The following is a 23,569-nucleotide window of genomic DNA, read 5'->3' as shown; positions in this document are numbered from 1 at the left end:
AAATCAGTCTGACTGGGCACAAAGGCAACACGGCGCACGCACAAACGCGGCCTCTTTCTTGCTCTCTTTCTCACACACAGTGGAAGACGCACGGATTATTGCACAGTACACGCAAACACACAGAAGTGCCAGAATCACTTAGAGTAACTTACGGGTTGCCGTAGTCCCAGACAACGCAGTGAGGATCCGATGTACCCTGTAAGACAGTGAGGGGAGGAGGGAGGGAAAAGAAGGGCGGGGGACAGAAGATAAGCCGTTACTGCGGGTTTGGGGAGGATGAGCGACCGTGGGTGGGAGAGCACCGTGAAAGACAAAGCGGCTGTACGCCAGAGGAGAAAGGCCGAGGCTGAAAGGAGCGAAGGAGAGAGAGGCAAAGAGACAATGAGAGAGAGGGATTGAGACGGACAATGAGGACGGAGGAAGACTCATTGTCAAAAGAAACCGGGTGGCAAATAGCTCCCGCCGCCGCCGCTGCAGAAACTGGAGGCAGGGCGCTAGCGCTGCGTCGGCAGGGCTGAGAGACAAAGGAATGAGAAGCGGCCGTTACGCCTCCCAGTTCTCTGCTCGAGTTTTAAAGTCGCAGATTCTCATCCAGATCTATGAATTTTTAAAAATCAATTTGTCGCACGCCCCCGCTTAAGAGCCATGATCAAGTCGTCCGACACCTCCCGAGCTGGAACAGCTGGGCAGATTAAAAGGCATTGGGGTCGTCGTCGTCTGGGAAACTGGCGACTTCTTCTTGCACCCAATCTGACCGGCGTGTTGAGACTAGAAATGAAGCTGAGGGAAAAGAACCAGGCGTTGCAAGTAATCTGAGATACCGCGCCTTATTTTGACGGCGTCCTACTTTGTGGAGATTCAGCACTGGGTTATTGAGGCCTGGGATTGATGGGGAGGAATACTGTTGATGCCACCCAGAACCAAGACAGAACGCCACAGGAGGTCTATCCTGCCTGTGGCCATGTCGTCACCGTACCTAATTGTATTGTAGGTTACATACCATTGACCTCCCAAATACTCCTTTCACTTTTGCCCAGAGCGTTTAGCCTCGTTTCCTTGCGGAAGTCTTAGTCGCCTCTAAATCTCGTTGCTTCCTGCTCAGACGGAGAGCGGCTCGTGAGCAATTTCCCCTGGGGACCAATGAAGTAGTGGGATTCTGATTCATTAGGGAGGCAGCGGGAAAACCAGCAAAAATGCTAACATGAAGAGGCCCGATTTTCTGGTAGTCCTGGGGATAAAACGATGAGACACAGCTTCTCACAGGTTAAGTGGGCTGGAAGGATTGCATGTAGAATCCCACGGTAGCTTCCAAACAACAACAGCAGCTATTAGCAAATGAACTGGATGTCAGGTTCAAGTGTAACCCTGCAAGTTCTGTCAACACTGTGGAGAATTTCCTAAATTTAAACTTGAATTGAAGCGCAAACTTTAAAATAAATAGTTGATTAACATCAAGATTGATCATTAATTAGACGTGTTTAAAAAAAAATAATAACAATAATTAAAAGCCTCACACATTACCAGACTTAACCCATTGATTTGCTGGAGCCGGGAGCCATCTGTTGTGGGTCAATTGGCGGGTGAATCATCTGGTAATCAAGGCTCAGTCATGCACAGTGGCCACGGCGGCCTTCGCGACGACTCAATCGGTGGATCAATCCGTCGATCGATTCTTTTAACTGACTCATCACAACCTGTTGAGGCGACCCAGTGCACTGATCACTTTTTAAAGACTCGCCGGTGCCCTTTCAACCTCTGCGCCTCATTTTCCCAGGATTGGGTTGTGATCGATTTTGGGGACGCAGGTCGTGAGGAACCGAATGAAAGAATCTTTAATTCCCGCTGTTCCTCGCTGGAAACGACGCGCAATGAAGCTAGTTTCAGCGAGCTGGGGGGGAGCTCGTGGGTGCAAGAAGTATTTCCCCGCTGCTGCCAATCACATCCTCACAGTAAAGGCTGTCCTGACTCTTTCAGATGTCTGCACTGTGGAAGCTCCTTTGAGCACTTTGCCTTTGAGCTCCCCCCTTTGGTAAAGGGGATTATAGCACTAAATCCCCAGTCACACTGCTCCGTCAATTAAAATAAAGGCTGATTTCCACTGGTTTGAAAAAAAAAAGAAATACATTTAAAAAGTATTCACAGGTTGAGTGAAAAGCTGCCCTTAGATGATTTTGAACAGGCGTAGCACTCTCCGACTGCAGGGTGGAGACGTTCCTTCGAGTTTGCATTATTGATTTCTCGAGGATGAAAAGGGTCACACCTCCACTTCCTGTTGACATCTCTTTTAATTGGCCCAACCCCAGGGTCTCTGCACAACTGGGTTTGGGAGTGGAAGCCTCTGTAAACAGAGGTTCAGAGGGGCGGAAAAAAACAAAACACTGATGGATGAGGGCGCCTTTGTATTGCCCCGCTCGCCCGCCGACACTGCATGTTGCCGGGTGTACATTAGCATGACAGACTCTCTCTCTCTCTCTCTCTCTCTCTCTCTCTCTCTCTCTCTCTCTCTCTCTCTCTCTCTCTGTCTCTCTCAAGACCGTCCATCAGCGGGTCCGTGGCCGACTGTACGTGACAGTAGTGGGGGGCGTGACATCCGTTTTACTCCCACCCACAGTGTCTGGCTCCTCTTTACTGCACATACGCTGCATAATGACAGCTGCTGCGAGACTGATGCCTCTCAAAGGAGACAAATGTGTCTGACAGACACACTAATGGACGATAATAATTCTGTCTACCTTAACAGCTCGACCTTCTTTTTTTCTCTTTCTCTCTCACAAGAAAGGCCACCGTCTCTTGGGGGAAAAAAATCATGTTCTCTCTCTTTACACACATCACACACTTACATGTATGATGTATGTCTACATACACACATATCACACATATCACACACATATATATATATATATATGTATATACTCGAAAAATGACTTGTCTGATCTGTTTGAATGACCTCTGTCATATAAAAAGACCAGCGCCAGTCTAACAAGCTCTTGACTACACATGGCAGCTGCTGGATTTGGAAAATGAAATGGGGAAACCTGGGCAAGGCAGCCTGCAAATAAAAAAAGAAAACTAGATTAGAGGGGATTTTACGGGAAAGGCTCACTAGAGATTTCTTTGAAACAGATCAGACATCAAATTGGGAACATGCGGGCGACTTGTGGCACCTGTTTGATTGGTTTAAAGAGGAGGAGACAGAGGTTCTGGTCGGCTGCTTCTTGCAAAATAATAAAAAATCAAAAGAAAATCAAAGGGGCCATCGCTGGATGACAGAAAAACATGTCGGCAGTGACTCAGCAGTTTGGTGGTTTTGGAGTGGCTAAAGAATGCAGGTAATCTGACTTGTACACTTTGAAGCCCCAAAGCCACAGGTGCTAAGCAGAGGCCCAATCATACTTCCAAGAAAAACGAAAGTTTGAATTGAAAATATACTTGCTTACAAGAAGTCACACCAAAAACAATACAGCTACAGTCTATGCAGCCTTGGATTGTGAATTGTGAAGTTTGAAACATTTTTGGTTTAAAACAGTGACACAATTAAGCAGCTATAGCTTCCTGTGTTTAAAGTGCCATAAAAAACGGAACACTCTCAATATTTACAATAAAACTGGTCGGGTTTGACATGAATTGCATGAATCAATAAAGTAATGAGCTGAAGCTGCGCACATTTAAACCGCACTGAGCTGTTTCAATTTGCATGGGACTCTGGAGTTGGACTGAGCGCGGCCGCTCTTCTTTGGAAAATCGAGGCTACTGCAGCCGCCTCCATCTTTTGAGGCCGACACGAAGTCGGTGGAAACAGCCAGCGCCTCATAGATTCCCATTAGCTTCAATCTGTCTGAGGCCGAGGCATGGAAAGAGGTGCTTGGTCCCAGCAGGGGGCAGCGGTTCCTGGGAGAAAAAGGCATTTGCGAGGAGCGGGAAAGTGCAGCTAGCTACCGGTCGTTCCCAAAGCGATGGGAAAGATGGATGAGAGGTGCACTATAGATGTTCTGTCTATCTATAGTCAATCTGTGCATGCGAGTGCGTTTGTTTTTTTTCCCGCGCTCCCTCACGAGAGCCATGAAATATTCAGCCGATGGAAGCCGAGGTCGTGAAGAGTGGCGCTCATCAAACCTGCACTTAGTCCTTTTCCACCCAAGTCGCCCCAGGAGTCGTTTGGAGGAGTGCCACATAAACCCCGAATGGGCGCCACGAGGCAGTTTTCGATATGAGGTAACTCCACACCCCCCCCGCCATGATAAAAAAAAAAAAAAAATACACCAACATTTATTTAGGCAATTCAGCCCAGGCACCGCGGCACTTTACAGCATGCAGCACAGAAAACATGGGCCAGCCGGGAGAACGCAATTGCTTGAAAGCCTTAAACAAATTTTAGTCTCTTGGCCGATACTCGCTGCGTGTACTTGTGCTATAAAAAATGCAAAAGGAGCCATCGCATTGGAAAGCGCACAGGGCGGGAGTATTTTCCGAGGCATGTAGCGCGTCACTGTGATTTTCACTGGGAGAAGAAAGGGGGATGTGGAGTAGTGAGCTAACGGGCCAGGAGACCCAGGAGTGGTTGCAAGGGCTGCCGAGTGATGAAGACAGAGCATCATTAGTCCCAAACACGCTCGCACATGAAACACATGAACGGACCCATATTATGCTAAATCTGCTCTCACGGTGTGTTCCAGCAATAATTTGTCTCTTAACCTGTCGGTGAACTCAATGGAAATGGAAAAACTCAATGCACATCCTCTCTCGCTAGCCCCACTCTTCAGAGAAAGCGCGCGACAACGCGTACTGGTGAGAATCTGCTCTTGGTGATGTCATTAAGGGCAGACATGCCTCTCCCCGGGTTGGTGTTAACACTTTCAGGCATTTTGGCACCTCGTCTCGTCTTGTTTTAAGGGAGCAACCGAGTATCAGTTCAAGCAGGAAGTTAATCAATTTTAATCAGAGGCTGCAAACAGTGGGCTAAATGTGCAGGGTTTTTTTTTTTTTTTTTTTTTTTACTGGGATCCAGTTTTGTTTTCATGTAAGCCCATTCTATTAAGGTTTAGAATGAAAAATGTGCAAAGATGGTGAAGCAATGTTTGCAAACAATATGTATTACATTTCTTTAAAACTTACGTTAATGAGCGGCGACAGCTCCACCACCACCATGGGCTCGCTGGGTTGTGGTTCCGGTCGTACCGTCACCGTCAGGATCTTGGAGTTAATCACAGCAGGGGGGCTGTGGAGGAGGAGCACAGAAAACATTTTTTTTCATTATTAGAAAAAAAGCAGAGATTCTCAAATAACCATTTTCATCTTTCCCGCAACATGAACTGACGAGCCCCCTTTTCCCCTGCTTTTTCTTTTTTCACAGTCCCACACACAGCACCACTTGCACCGTCAGTGACTTTTTTAGGGGGGGTGTGGGGAGGGAAGAGTCAGGGTAAAGAAAAAAAAAAAAAAAAGGCAAACAGCTCCTATTAGAACAGACTCAGCTCAGCCGCTGCCAGGAGCGCTGACCTGAATAAAAGGGCCCAGAGCCAGCGCAGCCAACATCTCACGCCGGCCTTTTTGACAATCCCTTGCTTTTTTTTTCCCAAACCTCTATTTTTCGCACGAGTTCCATGCAAGTTTCAGGAGCCATTAGGGCTCGCACACATTTTGAATGTCACCATAAGGCTGTGGGAACAGAGCGGTGACGCACACGGAAGAATGTGGAAAGCACCCAAGGTAAACGTAGCTTTTTTTTGTCGGGGGGGGGGGGCAGGTAAGAATGGGAGAAAGTAGAAGCATTATGAGGGAGAAGAGACAGAAGGAGACTGAAATAGAAAGGTGGCGAGTGAGGATTTAAACAGGCAAATTCAAAAGAGATGAAAAGTTGTCGGGAGATAAAAGAAGTCAGAGAAGAAGAAATGTTGAGAGGTAAAATAAAGGACACCAAAAGGATTAGACGGAAAGATTCACTTTGAAATGCTTTGCGATGGCGTGCAGCGATAAAAATATTAGACAGGGGCTCTCGGGGGAGATGAACTCACTGCGGTGCAGGCAGGATGATGCCCAGGGTTCTGTAGAGGATGGCTCCGATGACATAATACACGGTGGTCTCCGAGTCCGTCTCCGTCTCTGAAAGCACAGGAATTTGCCGGCTCATTAAACAATCGATGAGGCTCCTCCAAGAAATGAGACGCCCTCGTGGGCAGGTGAACACTTCTGCAGATAAATACTTCAAACATTGACAACAAAGAAATGTAAAAAATCTAATAAATGGAGAACTTTCTCATGGCTGCATGTAGAGAAACAAATAAACAGCTGCGACTTCGGCGGCCTGTCGATTCAGGCGGCAGAGTCACTGCTAGTTGTAATTGATTTTGCTGCTAAGCCGCAGTGACAAGTTACAAGATTTGATATAAATCAAGAGCTTGTAAACACTTGTTTTTTTTCAGTCGCTGGAGCAAACAAGCATTTCATGTCGTATCAACCTGGAGTTTAGGATGCGCTTATCTGCTGTCACTGACAAATGCTCTGCTGGCTATGTCAAAATACGAAAAAAAAACTGTATATATATTAACTGGAGCGCCAGTCAGCAGTCACTTGTGATGTAAATTCCACACTGGGAGTTAGTGCTTAAAGGGCCATTAGGGAAGAATTAGCAGCATCTAATGGTGAGAGAAGGAACTGCAGCCATTGCAAACGTTAATCGCTGCTGACCCACATCCCACATGACCTCACTTCCTTTCTAAACAAGCTGATGATGATGTTGAGGTCAAACCTCGAAACTGTGTTGTGTTAGAATTAGTGACCCAGTATGATTCCTAACAAACAGAACTGCTTTTAATGCAAATAAAGATGCTTATTTTTGGCAAGATAAAAAAAAAAAGCTGTTTATTTTTCTGGGCAACGACTGTCCATGTGCCACTGAACAACCGGCTCCCCCTGCAGTTGAAGAGTTGAACCACATTCCTGATAGCGGGCAAAGATTTCTTTCGAAAAGTCCCCAATACAGGAGGCGTCTTGTTTTTTTTTTCCTCACTAGAAATTATTCCAAAAAATAATAACACAGAAGTTGCACCTTTTTATTTCCAGACAACAGTCCTCTTATGTTGCCGCATCACTTTTATTTATATAAACATAAAATAAAATAAAAAACTCAGAAGTCATCACCGGCAGATGAACCACACGTCCACTTATGCGTGCAACGGGAAGCGATAGCAGCTGTAATAGCGTCTGCCTCGGCTGAGCTACAAATTTAGCTTTGTTACCCAGCGCGTCACCCCGTGGAGAAGATACGTGTCTCATTCAGAGCAGGCGACAGCGAGGGGGGGGGGGGGATTGGTCCCAGCATGACTTTTCTTTCTAAAAAAAGGTTTGGGGAATCATCCGGAGGAAAACATCTCATTATCTGCTTTAAGGTTTAAACGAGTTCTCGCGCTTTTGAGCAGCACAGAGCAATTTAGTTCCATTATTTATGGGGAAACGCATGAAAACCTGCAGCCAGAAAAAAACTAAAACAAAAACAAAAAGAACAACCAAAGTATTTACATATGCAAATAACAGCGTGAGCCTCCCGCTGCAAACGTCTCTCTTCTGCTCGGGTGTTGCGGTCGCAGCGAAAACTCAAGTCCGCTTTTAAACTTTTCACCCCCCCTCAACATCACGAGCCCTTGCCTCTTTTCACCGCTCCCTCCGGCGCCTTCCTTCGCCGGGAAAGAGGCAGCGGCTCCCGGGGAGACGCGACGTCCCTCCCTAAATGTCATTTTGTCTCAAATGGGGCGGTGAAGACGCCGCCGCCGACGAGCGGAGCAAAAGAAAAAGTAAGAGGGGAAGAGTTTGTGCCGGGAGACGCCACTCCCTCCTTTGCCCTTTCAGACTGCGAGGAGTGATGAAGGGGTCACTGAGGAGGAGGAGGAGGGGGAGGAGGAGAAGCGGAGGCTTGACATATTGGGTGACTCATCCGAAATCTGTCTGCCCGCCGCCGGAGAGGTAATACTCAGGGGAGGAGATGGGAAGGAAGAGGAAGAGCAAAGATCACGATAACGTCTCTCTCTACCTGTGTGTGTGTGTGACTTTTTTTTTTCCAACCAATGAAACCCAAAGCGCATCAAAGGCCCGACGAGAAAACCTTCCAACAGTGATGGATCCTAATTGGACGGCGGCTTCGATGGCAAATGCAAACGAGGGCGTATTGTGCGTAAAAACGGTGCATCAGCCGGCGGACGGAGGCGGAGCGGCGACACTTCGGAATGATTAACGCCAACTGAAAGGTGCAGCGGGACACAAAAAAAAGGGAGAAAAATAGCACTCCAACTTCCCCGACGACGCACTGCTTCTTTTCTTCCAGCCGAGCGTCCAAATGATGAGCGGTCAGCGGAAGACGACTCAGCAGAAGGCAAAGCTGTGGCCGCCATCCGTTAACTTTAAGATGGGCCCTTGTTTTGTCAGCATTGGGACAAAAAAACAAAACAAAAAAAAACTCGGAAGAGGCGCGAAAGCGATCATTTATGGTCTTAATCAGAGCGCTATGGCCAAACACTTCCTCTGGAGTTACTGCTTTCATTACTTGCCTAGTTTCCCTGCATTTTTTTTTGCAAACACGGTAACTTTTTTTTGTTTGTTTTTTAGGAGGGAGCGCGCAGTGCGCTGCGGTACCGTGTTGGGTTCGCCTAGTTGAACAAGCGGACGGGGACAACGCCGGCTCATAAAAATTGACTGCACCACTGCAACTTTTAAGGGTCAAGTGTTTTATTATTTGCGCTGGAGTACCCTGGACTACCTCATCACTTTAAATATTAAACTTACTTTAAAACCACTTTGAAGCCAGTTAGAGCACTCCAAACTCTGGCATAATGGATCACCACTTTGAAAATGTTTGCTCCTTTTGTTTTAGTAGTGAAGAGATTAATTAGAAGATCAAGTCCGTGCTGAAAAACTTTGTGTGTAATGTGCCTGTCTCAGGTACAAAAATTATTATTTTATTTTGACTTTGCACGTTTGTACAGAAAAGGCCCATCTTGCTGTTAGCAGGCAGCTAGTAAATCTAAGAGATTCTATGCTACAGATTTTGGTTGTGACCAGAGGTTATTTGAGATCCTGTTGCCTCTCTGTGGTCTCCAACCAGTCTACCCGTTCCAACCTCTGACGCCGACATCAACATTTGCTCCACACAAGTGTAGTTCACTAGATATTTTTTTGAAAGCATCTACGGCTGCTGTCACATCAACATCATTCCTCAATAACTCTTGAATTATGGATGTGCACAACCAATAACAGGAATTTTAATGGCCAAACTTACTATTTTGGACAATTCTCTGGAGGCACGCTATGTGCACATACTGTGTTCCAAGACTTTCAGCCTGTCTCCAGAAGGTTCTCATCGTTGAGCTGGAGTTTTTCTTCCGCTTTCTTCCTCGCCTCATTTGCTCCCGGCTAAACCACACGCAAGAATGACCTCGCTGGACTCTCTCGGAAAAGGTCAGCGGCTACCACGTCAAAGCAAATGGAAGTTCGGAACTGCACGGCGGAGCCAAGGGTACGGCGTGGCCAGTTGGCCAGCAAATCCCCTCTCACCCCGCATCAGGACAGGGAGTGAAGCGGCCACGCAAGCACCTGCAGGAAGGCAGCTTTCTCCGCTAATGATGTGCGGACACCTTTAGGCTAGCTGTCGCCGCGCACGCCTCTCACGATAAGTGATGCAGCGCGGCGGCTAGTTGAAGGTCAGTCCTTTGAAGCGCCGGGGAGACAGGGCCCCCATTTTGGCCTTCCTTTTGCTAATGGCGGCAAAGTTTTGAAGCTGATTTAAAAGATTTTACTGATCACTTTGAGAGCGCTACATGCTTTAGCTCCCAGCTACACTGTTTGATTATTACGTGCTCATGAGCCTGGGCTGGCTGTCGGTGCTCAGAAGCAGCTCTACCGGTCGTCCCCAAGTCCCAGCCTGAGAAAAGAGCCGACCAGAATATTGAAGTCAAGGCCTTTCAGCAATTACACTCAAAGCCGGAAGATGTGAGGGCCTCAGAACTGATGAAATCCCCTCTGATAGAGGCCTTTTTCAGACAAAGCCTCTAATAATCGAAACATCTTTCGCCAACATTTCTGCTGCCATATCAATGTCCAAGGACATGAAGGTGACATTAATCCGTCCCTGTCTTTTGCTATTTTTCAGCCCCCCCAAAAAATACAAGCAGGTATGACTGACATCAATGTTTATATTTCTGGCCTGTTGAGTCCATAAAGTAGACATAAACCTCCTGCGTCTGATCTTAAGCTAAGCTAACTTCATCTGTTTTCATTCTCCTTGGATTCCAAAAACCAGTCAGCTTCCTCAAGGAAGGAGGCACGCGAGTGAGATGGTGCTCAAAAAGAACCTCAGAAGGCGATGAAGAATATGTCACTAAGAGAGGTACGCAATGGAGGCTGCTAAGAAGGTTTGACGTTGATCCTGCAGTTGTGAAAGGTTTTTTTTCAGATTTGTTGTGCAGTCGGCACTGAAGGATTGTCTTGGCCAACAACCTCTCTTCATTTTTCTCCTGATTGGCTTTGGCAAAAGTTCCCTTGAGCACCGCGGTACATGTGAGGTAGGCTACACAGCAGTAAGACTTTACACAGCAGATCAGAGTTTCACCTCCCTTTTTTTCACCTTTCCTTCCTGTTTTACTTCCTCCTTACCAGAAAGGATTCATCGAGCACCATCCAGAGCGCCGGACTCGGGGATTTGTGTCTTTTTTGCCAGAAATACGTCAAAGCTACCAGTGCGGGACCCCTATGTTTGTTCCTGCAACGTCCCGTTTGAAATATGAAGTCATTACCGCCTCGTATGTGGAAATGTGTGTGTGTGTGTGTGTGTGCGGCGAGCAAGGTAGAGTGGCGGAGTGCGCGGGCGCCTCGGCAGGGTAACACACACAGAGGGAAAGAGGACGTCTGTCATCTGGAAAAGTCAGTGAGTAACAGTCCCGGCTGATGGCCAGCCAGGCGAATCATGAACCTATCAACTGGCCGGGATGTCTGCGACACTGTGCGCACACAAACACACACACACACACACGCACACACACCCATAGGTGCCAGCGGGCCATTGTGAGCATGTTTAAGCTGTCATTCCCAGACAGACTTTCATTACGGGAGTAAATGAACCAATCAAACGCACGGCAATCAGAGAAGACCCTCAACTCGCAGGCACGCCGAGGCGTACAAAAAGGCGGACCACCCACAGGGGCCCCGCCAAGCGCTAATGACGTCCTAGCTCACGAGGCTATATGCTGTTTGGATGACGCAATTTGCCAAATAGCATATGGCCAAATGACAATGGCACACGCATGGATCTCATATGAGGAAATGGGTCGGTGGGTGGGGGGGGTAAATGTGACACAGCCAGGCAGTTTTATTGCTAAGACAAATCATTTCGTCGACCGTAAGCTGTGAGGATAATGGAGGAGAGAGGAATAAATGTATCTAAGTGTAGCGGAAAGGCCGGCTTGACGGGAAATGGAAAAAGGGAAGGCGACATCACAACGCCGCCCTTTGTCGGGAACAAGGCCACCGTGTACATTCACTGTTTGGATAAAAAAAATCCAGAACCGCCGCTGCACAAGCCCTGGAAATAATGAAAGCACAGGAATAAAAGCCGCTGACTAAAATAGAGGCTATAGGCAAAAGCAGAGCGGAGGGCTAGCCAGCCTAAACGAGGCAAAAGAAGCGCCAGCGAGTCGGAACACTAGCACGACTCGCTGCGTCCGCAGGGTCGGGAACTCCTTGCCCACGGCCTCTCTGAACTTTAATATGGGCAGGAGTTGTGGGTGCCAGACAGGCAAGTCTGCTGGCGTAATTTCCTGCGGGATGTGACCTTTGGCTTTACTTGGAGGTGGCGGCATCTGGCACAGTAATTCTCCATCCACAAATAAAACAAAGAAGAAGAAGAAGAGGGGACTCTTTAAAGTCCCCTCTCTTCTTCTTCACAACTTTAGCTCTCTAGAGGCTTGGTGCTTTCATCTTCCAATGCACTGTTGTAAACTCACGCTCTCTTACTGGATGCTGCGTCAATGTTGTAAACTGTTGTTTTTTAAAAAAAAAAAACACTGCATGGGGTTGTTTTCAGGCTTAGCCTTGGTGCATATCTAGCCGTGAATTGTTTTCTATCACACTGTACTGAAGCAGACTATTGTAGATTGAGCAGTAAAAATAGACCGAAATTGAAGTTCTCCCACCTTCTGCCGGGCTGGTGAAGACCTCTTTGGGGATGAAGAGCTTGTCCTCCGCTGTCCGAGCCCAGTCCTTCATCCCCCTCCGGCCCTTCATGGGAAAGTTGATGTCACTGGAAACCGCCGACACCGGCTCTCGCTGGATGGTTATCACTGGAGTGGTGCGAGATTGCAGGAGAACAGTCGACTCTCAGTGCAAATGTTATAAAACTGTGTCGAGTCACTTGAAGTGTCTCATTAAACCAGGAACAGCGTTTAACCCGAAGGCGGTGGGGCCAAACTCATTCTCATCGAGGGCATCAGCATTCTGCTTTCCCTCAAAAGGCCTTTTATTGTGGAGGACATTTTGTGAAATAAACATCATTGCATTTGACTATTATGTGTTGAAGTTGGATGCATTTGCATAGATGTAAAAAAAAAATAAAATAAATTGCACTGTGTCATTATGACAAAAATCCCTTCAACCATCAGCTAAGGAAAACCTGATTACTTCATCAATCAAAGAGCAGACTTTTACTTTTCATGAAATCCTTCCATCTGAATCGGTTTTCTCTCATTTTGGACATATCAGTTGCGGATGCTCCTCAACCAATGCATTCTGAGAGATGGAGTTTATGGTGGAGGTGGGCTTCAAACCAGCGTAGCCTTTCATTCCAAGCCAATCACACACCGTTTACCCCGTCACATGCGTTTTGCTCTTAGAATCCAACTTACTGAGGTTGTTGGTGACAACCAGGAAACTCTGGAACGGCTTCTGCGCTTCCCCGATGAGGTGAATGAAGTCCTCCAGTATCCTCATCAGCAAAGCAGCGCCGGGAGCGACCTGCAGTTTAAGGTGCGGGGGTGAGAAAGCGGCGAACAAACCAAACCCGTGTAATAACGATGGGCTGCATGGTGATGGCGCTCCGCTGACTGACGTGCTTTTATCCATGGCGTGCACAGCTGACTGTGCACAGCGGTGGTGAAGTCGTGCTGGATTTTGGGGCCGGAAATTTTGCACAAAGTTTATTGTGTCCAGATGGGAGACAAACACACCTCCACTCAAGGGCAGCGATTTGGCTCACGCAGGCACAACAGGTGCTTTGATGACTGTGATTAAACGTTAACGTGGGACGCGCTCGCAATTCGGCAGCCACCGGAAATACATTCATCTTCTATACGCTTATTCCCGAGCTCAGTGTCAGGGGGGTCTGCTGGAGCCTAGCCCAGCTGTCATAGGGCTAAGGCAGGGTAACACCCTGGACAAATCGCCAGTTCATCCACACAGAGACAAACAACCATTCACACTCACATGCACACCTACGGACAATTTAGAATGTTCAATTGACCTCACATGCATGTTTTTGGAGTGTGGGAGGAAGCCGGAGAACTCGGAGAGAACCCAAGCAGACACAGGGAGAACATGCAAACTCCACACAGAAAGGTCCCAGGTCCGGAATCGAACCCACAACCTTCTTGCTGGCGGCAGCGCTGACCACTGCGCCACCGTGTCGCACCGGAAATACATTCAGTTTTTTTGCAAATCCAGTATTTCAGGTGAAGGAAACTGAGTTTTGTATATGGTTTCCTTGACGCACATCTTGCTGCTGATTGGTCACAGTGATAATTATGAAGTTGCACAGCAGCACCTGTGTCTCGTTGTCATATAGCTGTTTAAAATGAAAAAAAAAAACGACTATGTACGACTATTGATTAATAAAATCCAACCAGTCTTTGATCAAGATTTTTGGGGTCTTTTATTTACGTTTTTAATCCACTGCAATAAATATCAGACCAGGAACTTGTTGTTGAAGAAGAAGAATTGCGTAAGAATTGGTTTATAAGTCATTTGTTTTTATGGAACAATTCTTTAACGTGACATGTTTACGAACATGAGGAGATTTTTTTTTACCTGATGGGCGTCCTCCCACTTCTCCACATTTTCCATGTCCAACATAAGGCTGACTATCTGGAAGAATTTCTGGACACAGAAGAGAGAGAGACAGAGGGAGAAAGATGCATTCAGACATGAATGGTACAACAACAGCAGTAACAATGTCATCTAAAGGGCCATTTGGTTTCCTGGAGCTGATGAAACAAAGGCAGAAACAACCGTGCACGGCTCCTGCAGCATCGGCACATGCTACGCGGATCCAGGAGAGCATTCAGCGGCGGGCGGCATACCTGCACGTCGTCGGGAGCTGGGATGTAGGTTGCTCTTTTGAAGGTGTCCGTCACATTTCGCAGAATCTCCGTGGAAAAGAGAAGGTCGCCACTGTAGTAGCTCCTCCTCTGCAAAAGCTCCAGGAGACTCCTTACGATCTGAGACATGCCCTCCCCGGCCAGGGTCCTCTGACCCTTCGCGAGATGCTCTCGTAACTGCAGCAAGGGGGAGAGAGGCGGAGGTTAGCTTGGTTTCGACGTGCCGGGCCGCCCCCCGTTTCTCCTTCCAGCATTTGCAGGAAGTCATCCGAGGCGAACAAATACAGCTTTTTTTTTTTTCTTTTTTCTAACACCTCCCTGGGAAATCACGACTGTTTTGGGATGTGAATGTGAAGCCGCCGGGGATGTTTTGAGACAGATGCATAAGTACGCGGTTGGAATTTGGGGGCTTGTGCTTAAAATAGGCGAAGAGAGGGGAAAAAAAGGATGCTCATCAGTCCTGTCAGGCAGAAATTGGATCTCATCACTTCAGAGACGGAGACACACAAACCATCAGTTTGTGTGTGTTTCTGTGTGTGTGTGTGTCTGTAACTGTGTGCATATGTGTGTGTGTGTGAGTGTGTGTGAGTGTGTGTGAGTGTGTGTGTGTGTGTGTGTGTGTGGAATACAAAAAGGAGCCTGGAGGAACAGACGATAAGAGCAATCACAGAAAATTAATTATTGACTCCTGGTGTTAATGAAAGGCTGGCACAGGAGCTAACAGAGCAATAAAACTTAGTCACGCACGACGCCCACCCCCGCCCCCTCCCCTTCCCCCCCTCCAGCTACACGGAAGAGATGGCGGAGGTCAAAGTTTGCGGGGTCATCAAAACAGTCTCTGATGAACTCGTTCATTAGCCACGTTCATTAATTGATAAGTGGTAGCGTGAAAAACGGAGGAGGGGGGGGACAAAGAATGCTAATTAGCAAGACCGGCAAAGTGAAAACAACTCAAGTGTTTTTTTCCTCAACTTTTCCAGGTAGCGGAGAGCTGGAACAGTGGAACGTGAGGGGTTAAAAGGGGAAAATGGGTAAGTGAGCGTCTTCGCTCTGGCGTAAACACACTTAATTAGGTGGATGAGCTGCATGGAAGAATTAATGGCAACCAGTGGAGACTGTAAATAGCAAGACCCCCCCGAGGTGGAATGCAGCTCTGCGCCTTGGGAAGAGTTTTGACAGAAGAAGAAGGAAGCGAGCCGCTTGAAGGGAACTTACAGATAAATGCAAATATCTATACTCAAGTGAGACGCATCTGGCGAAGCTCGGAGGACCCCAGAAAGCAACTCCGTTATTGTCCAGCATGCAACGACGACTAGCAGATCCTGCACGGACACACAGAGGAGGGACACTTGTTAGAGGTTGGCACAAACTGCAGCAACACAACATACCATCAGCCATTTTATTTGCACTGCACTCCAGGTTTCGTTGCGTCAAACTCGGGACTGCTAAAGCTAACTAGCTTGCAAGTTTGTCAGTAAAAACATCTGACTTTCCCACCACTGAACTGTAGCAGGTAAAGTCAGCACAACACAAATAAAAATACACGCTGGCACAGTAACGCGAAAAAGATTGACGCAAGAGGTTCCCCATTAATTAAATTGAACACATCAGCCCATTTTCACAGTAACGTGCATCAAGCTTCGCTGATGTTATTCTGTTTCTTTTTTGGATCCCCGCAGGCCTGTTTTGAAAAATCTGAGCCGCTGCCACATATTGAAAGTTGTGGCAACAGGATTACATTAAAAAAGTCTTTCCTGAACTTAATTTGCTACGGGCTCAAAATTCTTCAAGAGGAAAAAGGGCATCTGGGAAACTGTCAACAAAGAGGCCTGGCAGCGACATTTACTCTTAATTTTAAAGTCATTGTTTTCGTTAAATAGCGAGTGCGGGCGCGAAGCCTCGAAGCAGGACATGCTGCGGCAATTTAAAGGCCCCATTCTATAAATTCACTACAAATTTCACTTGAACAATGGTTTATAACAGGGTTTTTAGGGCTTAGTAAGAAGGATAAGGTCCATCCTTGATCCAAATCTATTTCTGGAAAGCAGCCCTTTGTGATGTCACACAGGCTGCTTGTGTTACTGACAGCATACCCATCCAGGTTTTCATTCTTCCTTTTGGGGCCACATCTGCCCCCTTCCAAACATGGAAGGTACAGCAGCGCAAAATTTGGCAGAAAGCTGCAAACAGAGGGCTAAATGCACTTTTTAAAAAAAAAAACCTTTCTGGAGAGTGTTTTTTTCCACCCGCCGGAGGGGAAGGTAATTAATTTTGCAAAGCAGCTCCACTGGAGTCCAGGGTGGAAAATAAAAGGCTGAAGGCGGGCCTAACGCAGGACCTTTGCAGACAGTGCTTGGAAAAATCACAGGAGCTGCAAAGTTCAAAGCTCCAAATATCAGTGTGCTATTTAGAAGCACCGCTTTTAATGAGCCTTGGAGGCAAATTTTAATATTATAATCCGTCTAATTTGAAGGCCACATGAAAACGGTGCCAGTCAGGGGTGGTGGAGTGTCCTCATTATCTCCTTCACTTCACCCTGTTTTCTTCGGCTCTGCTCTGGACGGCACTGATGATGCTGCTGCACTGATGAGAATAAACTACTGGCTAGTCCTTTAAAAAAAGAAAAAGAAAAGATAAAATATTTTGCTTCTATGGATTTTCTGCACATGTACAATTTTCTTCCCTCGTCCAAATTCCTTTTTTTTTTTTTTTTGCACTTGCGGTTGCGATTCTTATCGACTTCTGGATTTAAAGAAGCGCCTCTTTCCTGCTTCACGACCTCGCAGGCATCAGTGAGAAAACTTCAAAAAGGCTGAAGCCTTGACAACAGAACTGACCAGTGGCGTTAGTTGGACACTTGTTGTAGACGGTCTCCCCCGCCGAGGCCCTTTTCCACGACATGGCGAGGAGGTTCTCGTCCTTGCAGATCTCATGAGGAGCTGTGGGGAGGTGCAGGGGGAGGGTGGGTGGTAGAAGCAAGAGGTGCAAAGAGTAAAAGTGAGAGGAGGCACGTGGGTGGGAAGAAAAGAAGAAAAGAGAAGAAGACGAAACGAAAAAAAAAATCACCTCCACAGACAAAAAGAAAACGAAAAACAAGAACAGAAAAGGACAAAAAACAAGATGTGAATCGATGTTCCTGCACGGCAGTGGCGGCTGCCAGTCGTGCCCCCCCAACCCTGCCACCCTCCCCCCGACCCTGTGCACGGCTCAGCGCCGTCTGTCATCACCGCCGCCTCGGTGCGACACTCTCTCGCTCCCTCTTCATCCCGTTCCCTCTCCTTATTCATCTGTTCCCACCCTCCTCACTCCCCCTCCCTCATCCCCTCTTTCATAACCGCAAAGATGAAAAAAAAAAAAAAAAAACTGGGGGAAAAAAAATAAAACGCAGGGGGAGAGAGCTCGCTCGGGAGATACTCTAAGGGAAGGAGGGCAGACGAGCGTCGGCGGGCGGGGGGCAGATGATGAAGAGGGAGAGAAGGAAAAATACGACATGATGTTCAATGGCGATGTCGGGGCGGGTGGGAAAATAAGCAAAAAGCAAAAAAAGGACAGTCTTGTGGAAGTCTTGTGGAAGGGCCGCTCGTCGCAAAGAGGGGTCACGCTGAAGGTGGCAGATTTTATGGAGCCTCAGGTGGAGGGGGAAAAAAAATCAATGAAGAGGCGAAGACCGATGGATGGGGGGATGCTGGCAGGGACGGGAGACGGATGAAGGCGGGAAGGATGCAAGTTCCTGAGGTGGCGATGGGCGCCAGTCAGCGGGCGAACCACCTCAGTTCTGCAAGTTTTTTCTTCTAATCAATACAGATGCAGAAACGACGGAAATGTGCAGGCGGTTTGCGAAAAAGAAGCAAAACGCTGAGTCACTGACCGGGGCACTTCTTCTCGTTGCAGGATCGGACCTCCTCCCCGGAGCCCTCGCAGGGGTAGCCCTGCGCCCCTGACCCTTCGCACATCCTGAAGCGGCTCTGCAAGCCGGAGTCGCACGTCTTGCTGCACAGGCTCCAATGGTTCCAGCCGCCCCAGTTGCCTCCACCTGCGGGTTTTCGAAGTAGCCGGGGAAGCCAAGCAAGAAGAGCCATTAGACGGCCGGCTGGAGCCCAGTCTGCGACCACCGAATGGGCCTTGAAGCAGTGTGTGTGCACTGTTGGGCTGGCCACTTTACACTGGGCACCTGATACTGCAAGGTGTGCCTAATAAAGTGGCCAGTGAGTGCACTTCACAGAATGTTGTACCTTCCACATGTTTGCAAGACAGGGCAGCAAATGTCTAGTTCTGTGAGATCGAAGCAAACACTCACAAGGTTCCCATGTGACATCACAATGACCTCAATAATGTAACTGCCTGTTTTGCACACCAACGTTTGCGCAACACCGTCCCTTAAAATGACCGCAGCAGACTGCTTGACTACATTGGGTTTCCAAGCCTTTCTAAGAGCTGAGCAAGCAAAAGAAGTAAAAGGTGGCCTTGCACAGACAGACTGAATGTCATCAAGCAGGTTGTCCACTGAAAACTCAATTTGTTTTCTAGAACTGTTTTCTGACTTTCTGAGAAGCGGAAGAATAAAAGAATAAGATATATTTTTTAAATATTTTTTTTAAACAACACTATCATTTTGGCACTTGGCAGCGTCCCGGTATGAGCAGACTCACTAGACTGGCTCCCTGCAAACAGAGTGTGGCTAAATTCTCAGGGACAAGGCTTCAATTAAATAAATGAATAAATGAATACAATGCATTTGCCACTTTTGCATCTACACTCACCGCTGCAGGAAGGGTTGCTGCACTCGCGGCTCTCCTGGTGAAGACCCTTGCACTCGGCCCAGCCGTGCACCGAGGAGCTGCAGCGCCGCTGCCGCTGCTGGGAGCCCGTGTTGCACGTCACGCTGCAGGCCGACCACGGACCCCACTCCAGCCACTGGCCCTCCACTGCAGGCACAGGACAGGAGGTGGGGAGAGAAGGATGGTGGCTCGTGAGCAGAGGGTAAGGTGGCCGTGACAGGAGGTTAAAAGAGAATAAAAAGCCGGGGAGGAAACAAGTGAATGTTTTCCTTTTTGCCCATAGCAAGTGCAAAAACATTTCTCGCTAAACCTGCAGCGAGACTGCAGTTGCTTTTTGGGTGAACAAAGTACAGCGAGTGCCGTTTCTTCAATCTAGGTTTATCAGAGAGGAGCCAAATTGGTCTCAACTCTTGACTGGTGTTCGTTCAGAAAATAGATGTAAAAAAACAAAACAAAAAAATAGATAAGAACAGTATCTGTAGAACACCGCAGTGTCTGTTAGACTCTGCTCGAATATCAAACAGCCAGAGCCAAAGGGTTGATGACACGCTGAGGTGAAATCAAAGCGCCCGCTGGTTCTCTTTACTATGCGCGGGCTACTGGTGTATCGGCGGGTCTATTGAGTTTTGCATTAACAAATCAACAATAAGGATGTTGTGGAGAGGAACAAGAATATGATAAAAAAGAGAGAAGTTGAATTCATAAAAGGCTGCTTTATTTCTGCTGAAGGTTGTTTTTCTTTTTCATGTTGTTTGTTGCACTGCCCTGCCACAGGGTGGCAGTGTGTGTGCAGGTGGCCGGTTTCCAGGAGAATGGCCATAAGCATTATAGCGTCCGTCCTTATTCACCCCCATAAAACATTGGAACAACCATTCCCGACAGTCCCTGCATTCCTCTGCTGGTTTTGGTCCCTGCTTCTTTCGGGGGACAGAGACGTAGTAACACAACTACGCTTTAAGTAGTTATGCAATTGATGGAAACCACCAACTACGGGAAAATAAATGTTTGAAGGATGATTTTCAGTTCACCAGACAATGTGCTAAATGCTAAAACAGACTTGGAAGTGATGATGAAAGATTCTTCAGTTATTTTCCAACCCACTTTCAGAAAGATCAGTCACGAATTGCCGCTCAAATACAGAAACGGCCGTCACCGTCCCAACAGTCGTCTTCTCTACAGTCCTTTGGCCTGTTTGTCTCCGCAAACGATGGTACACGTTAATCCTCCGTCAATTGAAAATACCCCTTGCGGGTTGTGTGCTCATTTGGCGGCAGTTTTTTTCGGCCACTTCTGGGGAGTTTTCAGCGAAGGAACTCGCGCTTCTTCAAATAAGGGGAAGACTGAAAGAGTTTTACACTTCCAGCCTTGACTGCCGTCGCCCGGGGGGCATGAGATGTCCCACTTTCCGAGAGGAACTGCGCCTTCAAAGTAAGACTTGCAATATGCACTAATCAGTCACTTTATTCAGTAAAATGTTCTTGTTTCCTTGTTAACAAGAAAAGCTAATTAGCCAAACAAATGGCACCGACTGGATGCATGCTGGCACGTAGACGCGGTAAAGGCGACTTGTCGGAGTTCAATGCCAGCATGAAAGTGTGGCAGAAAGTGGATTTAAGTGGCAGTGAATGCAACACAGTTGGAATATTGCTTGATTATTTCTAACTTTTGGTTCGTCCTCCTCCAACGGGTCCTTGCGTGAGCCCCATTTAGTTCCTGATGTGGAGCTTTCAAATGTCGACGCAACTCCGATCAAATGAATTGTTCATCTGTGATTCCTGATTACTGCTTTGTTTTTGTTTTTTTGTTTTTTTATGGAATATTGTTTTGCTTGAATGTTCCTACTAAGTGAGGAATGAGCAAAATGTGTGACCCCACCCCCTCCTATATGTGACCTCTGACCCCCAACAATCTGTGAAGAGAACTTGTTCACTTTTTCTGCATTTAGGTGCAAATTTTGGTCTGTTTCGAATCGATGTTGTTTAGCATGGTACACTGCCTGAGTACAAGCTTTGCAGCGAGATCCAAATCACTGTGACACACACAAATGCACACACACGCACACACACACAGGCAGGCAGGCAAGATCCATCAAAGCTCTATTCTTTATGCACTGATGTTTGTGCCAAAAGGCCTGCGCTGGTGCTCATCATTTCAAAGGACCAGTGCCTTTGAACTCCCAGAAGCATGCCGAATCTGTTGTGATAGATTCACGCGATTGGCTCACCAACAAACACACACACGCACACACACACACACACACACACATATAGAGCATGCAAAGACACACAAGCACAGATTTCCTCTGGGCTCTTGAAGGACGAGCCCAGTGCCGTTCTCCAGAACGTTCTTTCCCTTCTTCCTCTTCTTCCTCTTCTTCCTTTTCTTCCTCTTCTTCTCTGTTCCCTGAACAGCGTGGCAAAACATCCCACAGGCCTTGCTTTAGATTGCGCTCCCTCGCCTAGTCCTCGCTCCTTAAGACTCAACTTTGCAGGCTCTTTGTCGGGCAACAGGGACGCTATGTACTTTTTTTTTTATTGACCTCATAAGACATTGTTTTGGAAATACTAAAGGGACAGAGTGCAAAATACACAAGAGCATGTAAACAGAAGTTGTGGAGGTTTCTGCCATAAGATATTTGTGCGTGTGGGATCGGTTCTCACTGTCAAGTAGGAGCTGAATGCTCCATGCAACTTAACCTTGATAAGAAAGATGACCTGTGATTTAGTGTCACTGTGTAGGTGTGATAGAGACAAAAATCTGAACGTATGAAGGTATTTTTTTTAAATTAAAACGATACATCAATGCATTAAAAAAAAAATTTCCATCTCTGATTCCACCTGGTGAGGAGATCAGTGCTGTCACTAGTTTACCCATCTAAAAAGGAAACAAAAATATTAAAATGTTAAGACCAAAAAGGGGTTATTTAAATATGATGGAAAAATGAATAAATAATTAGATTAATAAAATGTTATCTATACAACCTAAAAACAATGCGGTACTGAGGTTTCTGTGTCCAATGAGAGACGTGATGCTTGAACCGGGAGAACTGCGTTAGGCCTCCTTATTTGCAGCTTTTGTCTTCCCCACTAAGCTGTTATTTAAACCCCCGCTCAGCTCTTTTCCACTTCCATGGATACGTTTCACCCGGACAGCTGCAGGTAGTGCGCTGAGCGCCAGAACGAGACGGGTCCGCGGCGGTGACTTATTGCTGTCCTTGACACGGTGCCGGTAATCTCGGAGACAATGGCTGGAGCGCTCGGCGATCTGAAGCGAGTCCACCATGGAAGATGCACAGAAGTCCAAATTAGAGGCTTTTGCGAGGCTGTGACCATTTATAATGGTTTTGCAAAGTGGTGGACCAAGAAGTGAAATGGGGGGATGGCCTCTAAAAAGGTGTTAAAGCTGCAGTATTTGGGGCCATTGTGGAATGGTGCCGCATCAGCAGAGCTCAAAGAATACCATAAAAGTTAGCAGCATTCAGAGTTCAGAGAACTGATGACACATTTATTTTAGGGTGGAATTAGAATTTGGGGGATGTGACATTGATGCAGTATTGGTCCAGGTTTTTCTAAGAAGGAGGAGACATTTGATAAATACAAGAGCTGTAATGGAAGAACACAAAGGGCTCTGCTCCAAATCACAAGCTTCCATTAGTGCACTTCGGTGCAGTGTATATTTACTGTGTGCTGCGCTAATCTGGACAGAGTCTAGTTTTATCTCACAGCTCGCCTTTTAATTCAGATGTGACATTAGTTTTTTCTCATCGTCTTAGTTTTCTTTTACCATTTTAACAGTGATTTGCAACTGGACAACAAAGACAACAATTTGTCATGCAAACAAATCGCACAACACAGCATTAAGCCTGATTTAAAATGTGCCGTCGCAGCCCGGAGCACATTAGCCCGCCAACAAATACTGACATTAGCTTGCGCAGCGTTATTTATTTATCTATTTTCAAACTGCCAATAAAATTCTTCTACAACTGTTTAATGGCGAACAGCAAAAAGACAATCACAGTAGTAAGGGTGACAATTATTCACATACGCATAAAACACAGCCCGGCGTCAATATCAGGCTTTAAAGTGCTGTCGTAGCCAAGGAGCTAATTAGCCAGCTAGCAAATACAACCGGCATATTACCTAGCTAATGATACTAATCTATGCCTGCACTAAAAGACAATTCTTTTTTTCTAAACATTAAATTGCAAACAGACAATAAACACAATTGTTCACACATAAACAGATTTCACATCACAGCGCCAACATGTGATTAGGATGCTCTCAGCACATTAGCTAGAAGGTGAATAATAATGTTGCTCAGCTATCGCTAACACCACTGTATCACTTCCGCTAAGTCAAACTGCATTTGTTGCTGATGCGTACACATTCTTTTAAATCTGATCTTGAGCACACGCTCACTGTGCTAGTAGACAACATGCAACAA

The 23,569-nt window shown here is 46.9% G+C and overlaps 1 protein-coding gene across 14 annotated transcripts in view; it reads right to left on the bottom strand.

Annotated features, from left to right (window-relative positions):
* The window catches only part of adgrb2 (adhesion G protein-coupled receptor B2), a 201,803-nt gene that overhangs the window by 72,045 nt on the left and 106,189 nt on the right, over nucleotides 1-23,569 (bottom strand). For all 14 annotated transcript variants that reach the window (XM_076011343.1, XM_076011341.1, XM_076011347.1 and 11 more), the window contains 11 exons: nucleotides 19,109-19,273; nucleotides 18,217-18,381; nucleotides 17,186-17,287; nucleotides 15,564-15,670; nucleotides 14,331-14,525; nucleotides 14,059-14,127; nucleotides 12,882-12,990; nucleotides 12,174-12,320; nucleotides 6,012-6,099; nucleotides 5,113-5,215; nucleotides 153-196 (listed from right to left, as the gene is read on the bottom strand). In XM_076011343.1, coding sequence (XP_075867458.1) covers nucleotides 153-196; nucleotides 5,113-5,215; nucleotides 6,012-6,099; nucleotides 12,174-12,320; nucleotides 12,882-12,990; nucleotides 14,059-14,127; nucleotides 14,331-14,525; nucleotides 15,564-15,670; nucleotides 17,186-17,287; nucleotides 18,217-18,381; nucleotides 19,109-19,273 — 1,294 coding nt within the window. The remainder of the gene's footprint in view (nucleotides 1-152; nucleotides 197-5,112; nucleotides 5,216-6,011; nucleotides 6,100-12,173; nucleotides 12,321-12,881; nucleotides 12,991-14,058; nucleotides 14,128-14,330; nucleotides 14,526-15,563; nucleotides 15,671-17,185; nucleotides 17,288-18,216; nucleotides 18,382-19,108; nucleotides 19,274-23,569) is intronic.

Source organism: Nelusetta ayraudi, unplaced genomic scaffold (assembly GCF_046127955.1).
Source record: "Nelusetta ayraudi isolate G7.1 ecotype Tasmania unplaced genomic scaffold, CSIRO-AGI_Nayr_v1 ptg000135l, whole genome shotgun sequence".
Lineage (NCBI taxonomy): Eukaryota > Metazoa > Chordata > Actinopteri > Tetraodontiformes > Monacanthidae > Nelusetta > Nelusetta ayraudi.
Note: the sequence above shows the minus strand (reverse complement) of the source record. Positions and strands in the feature narration are given on the sequence as shown.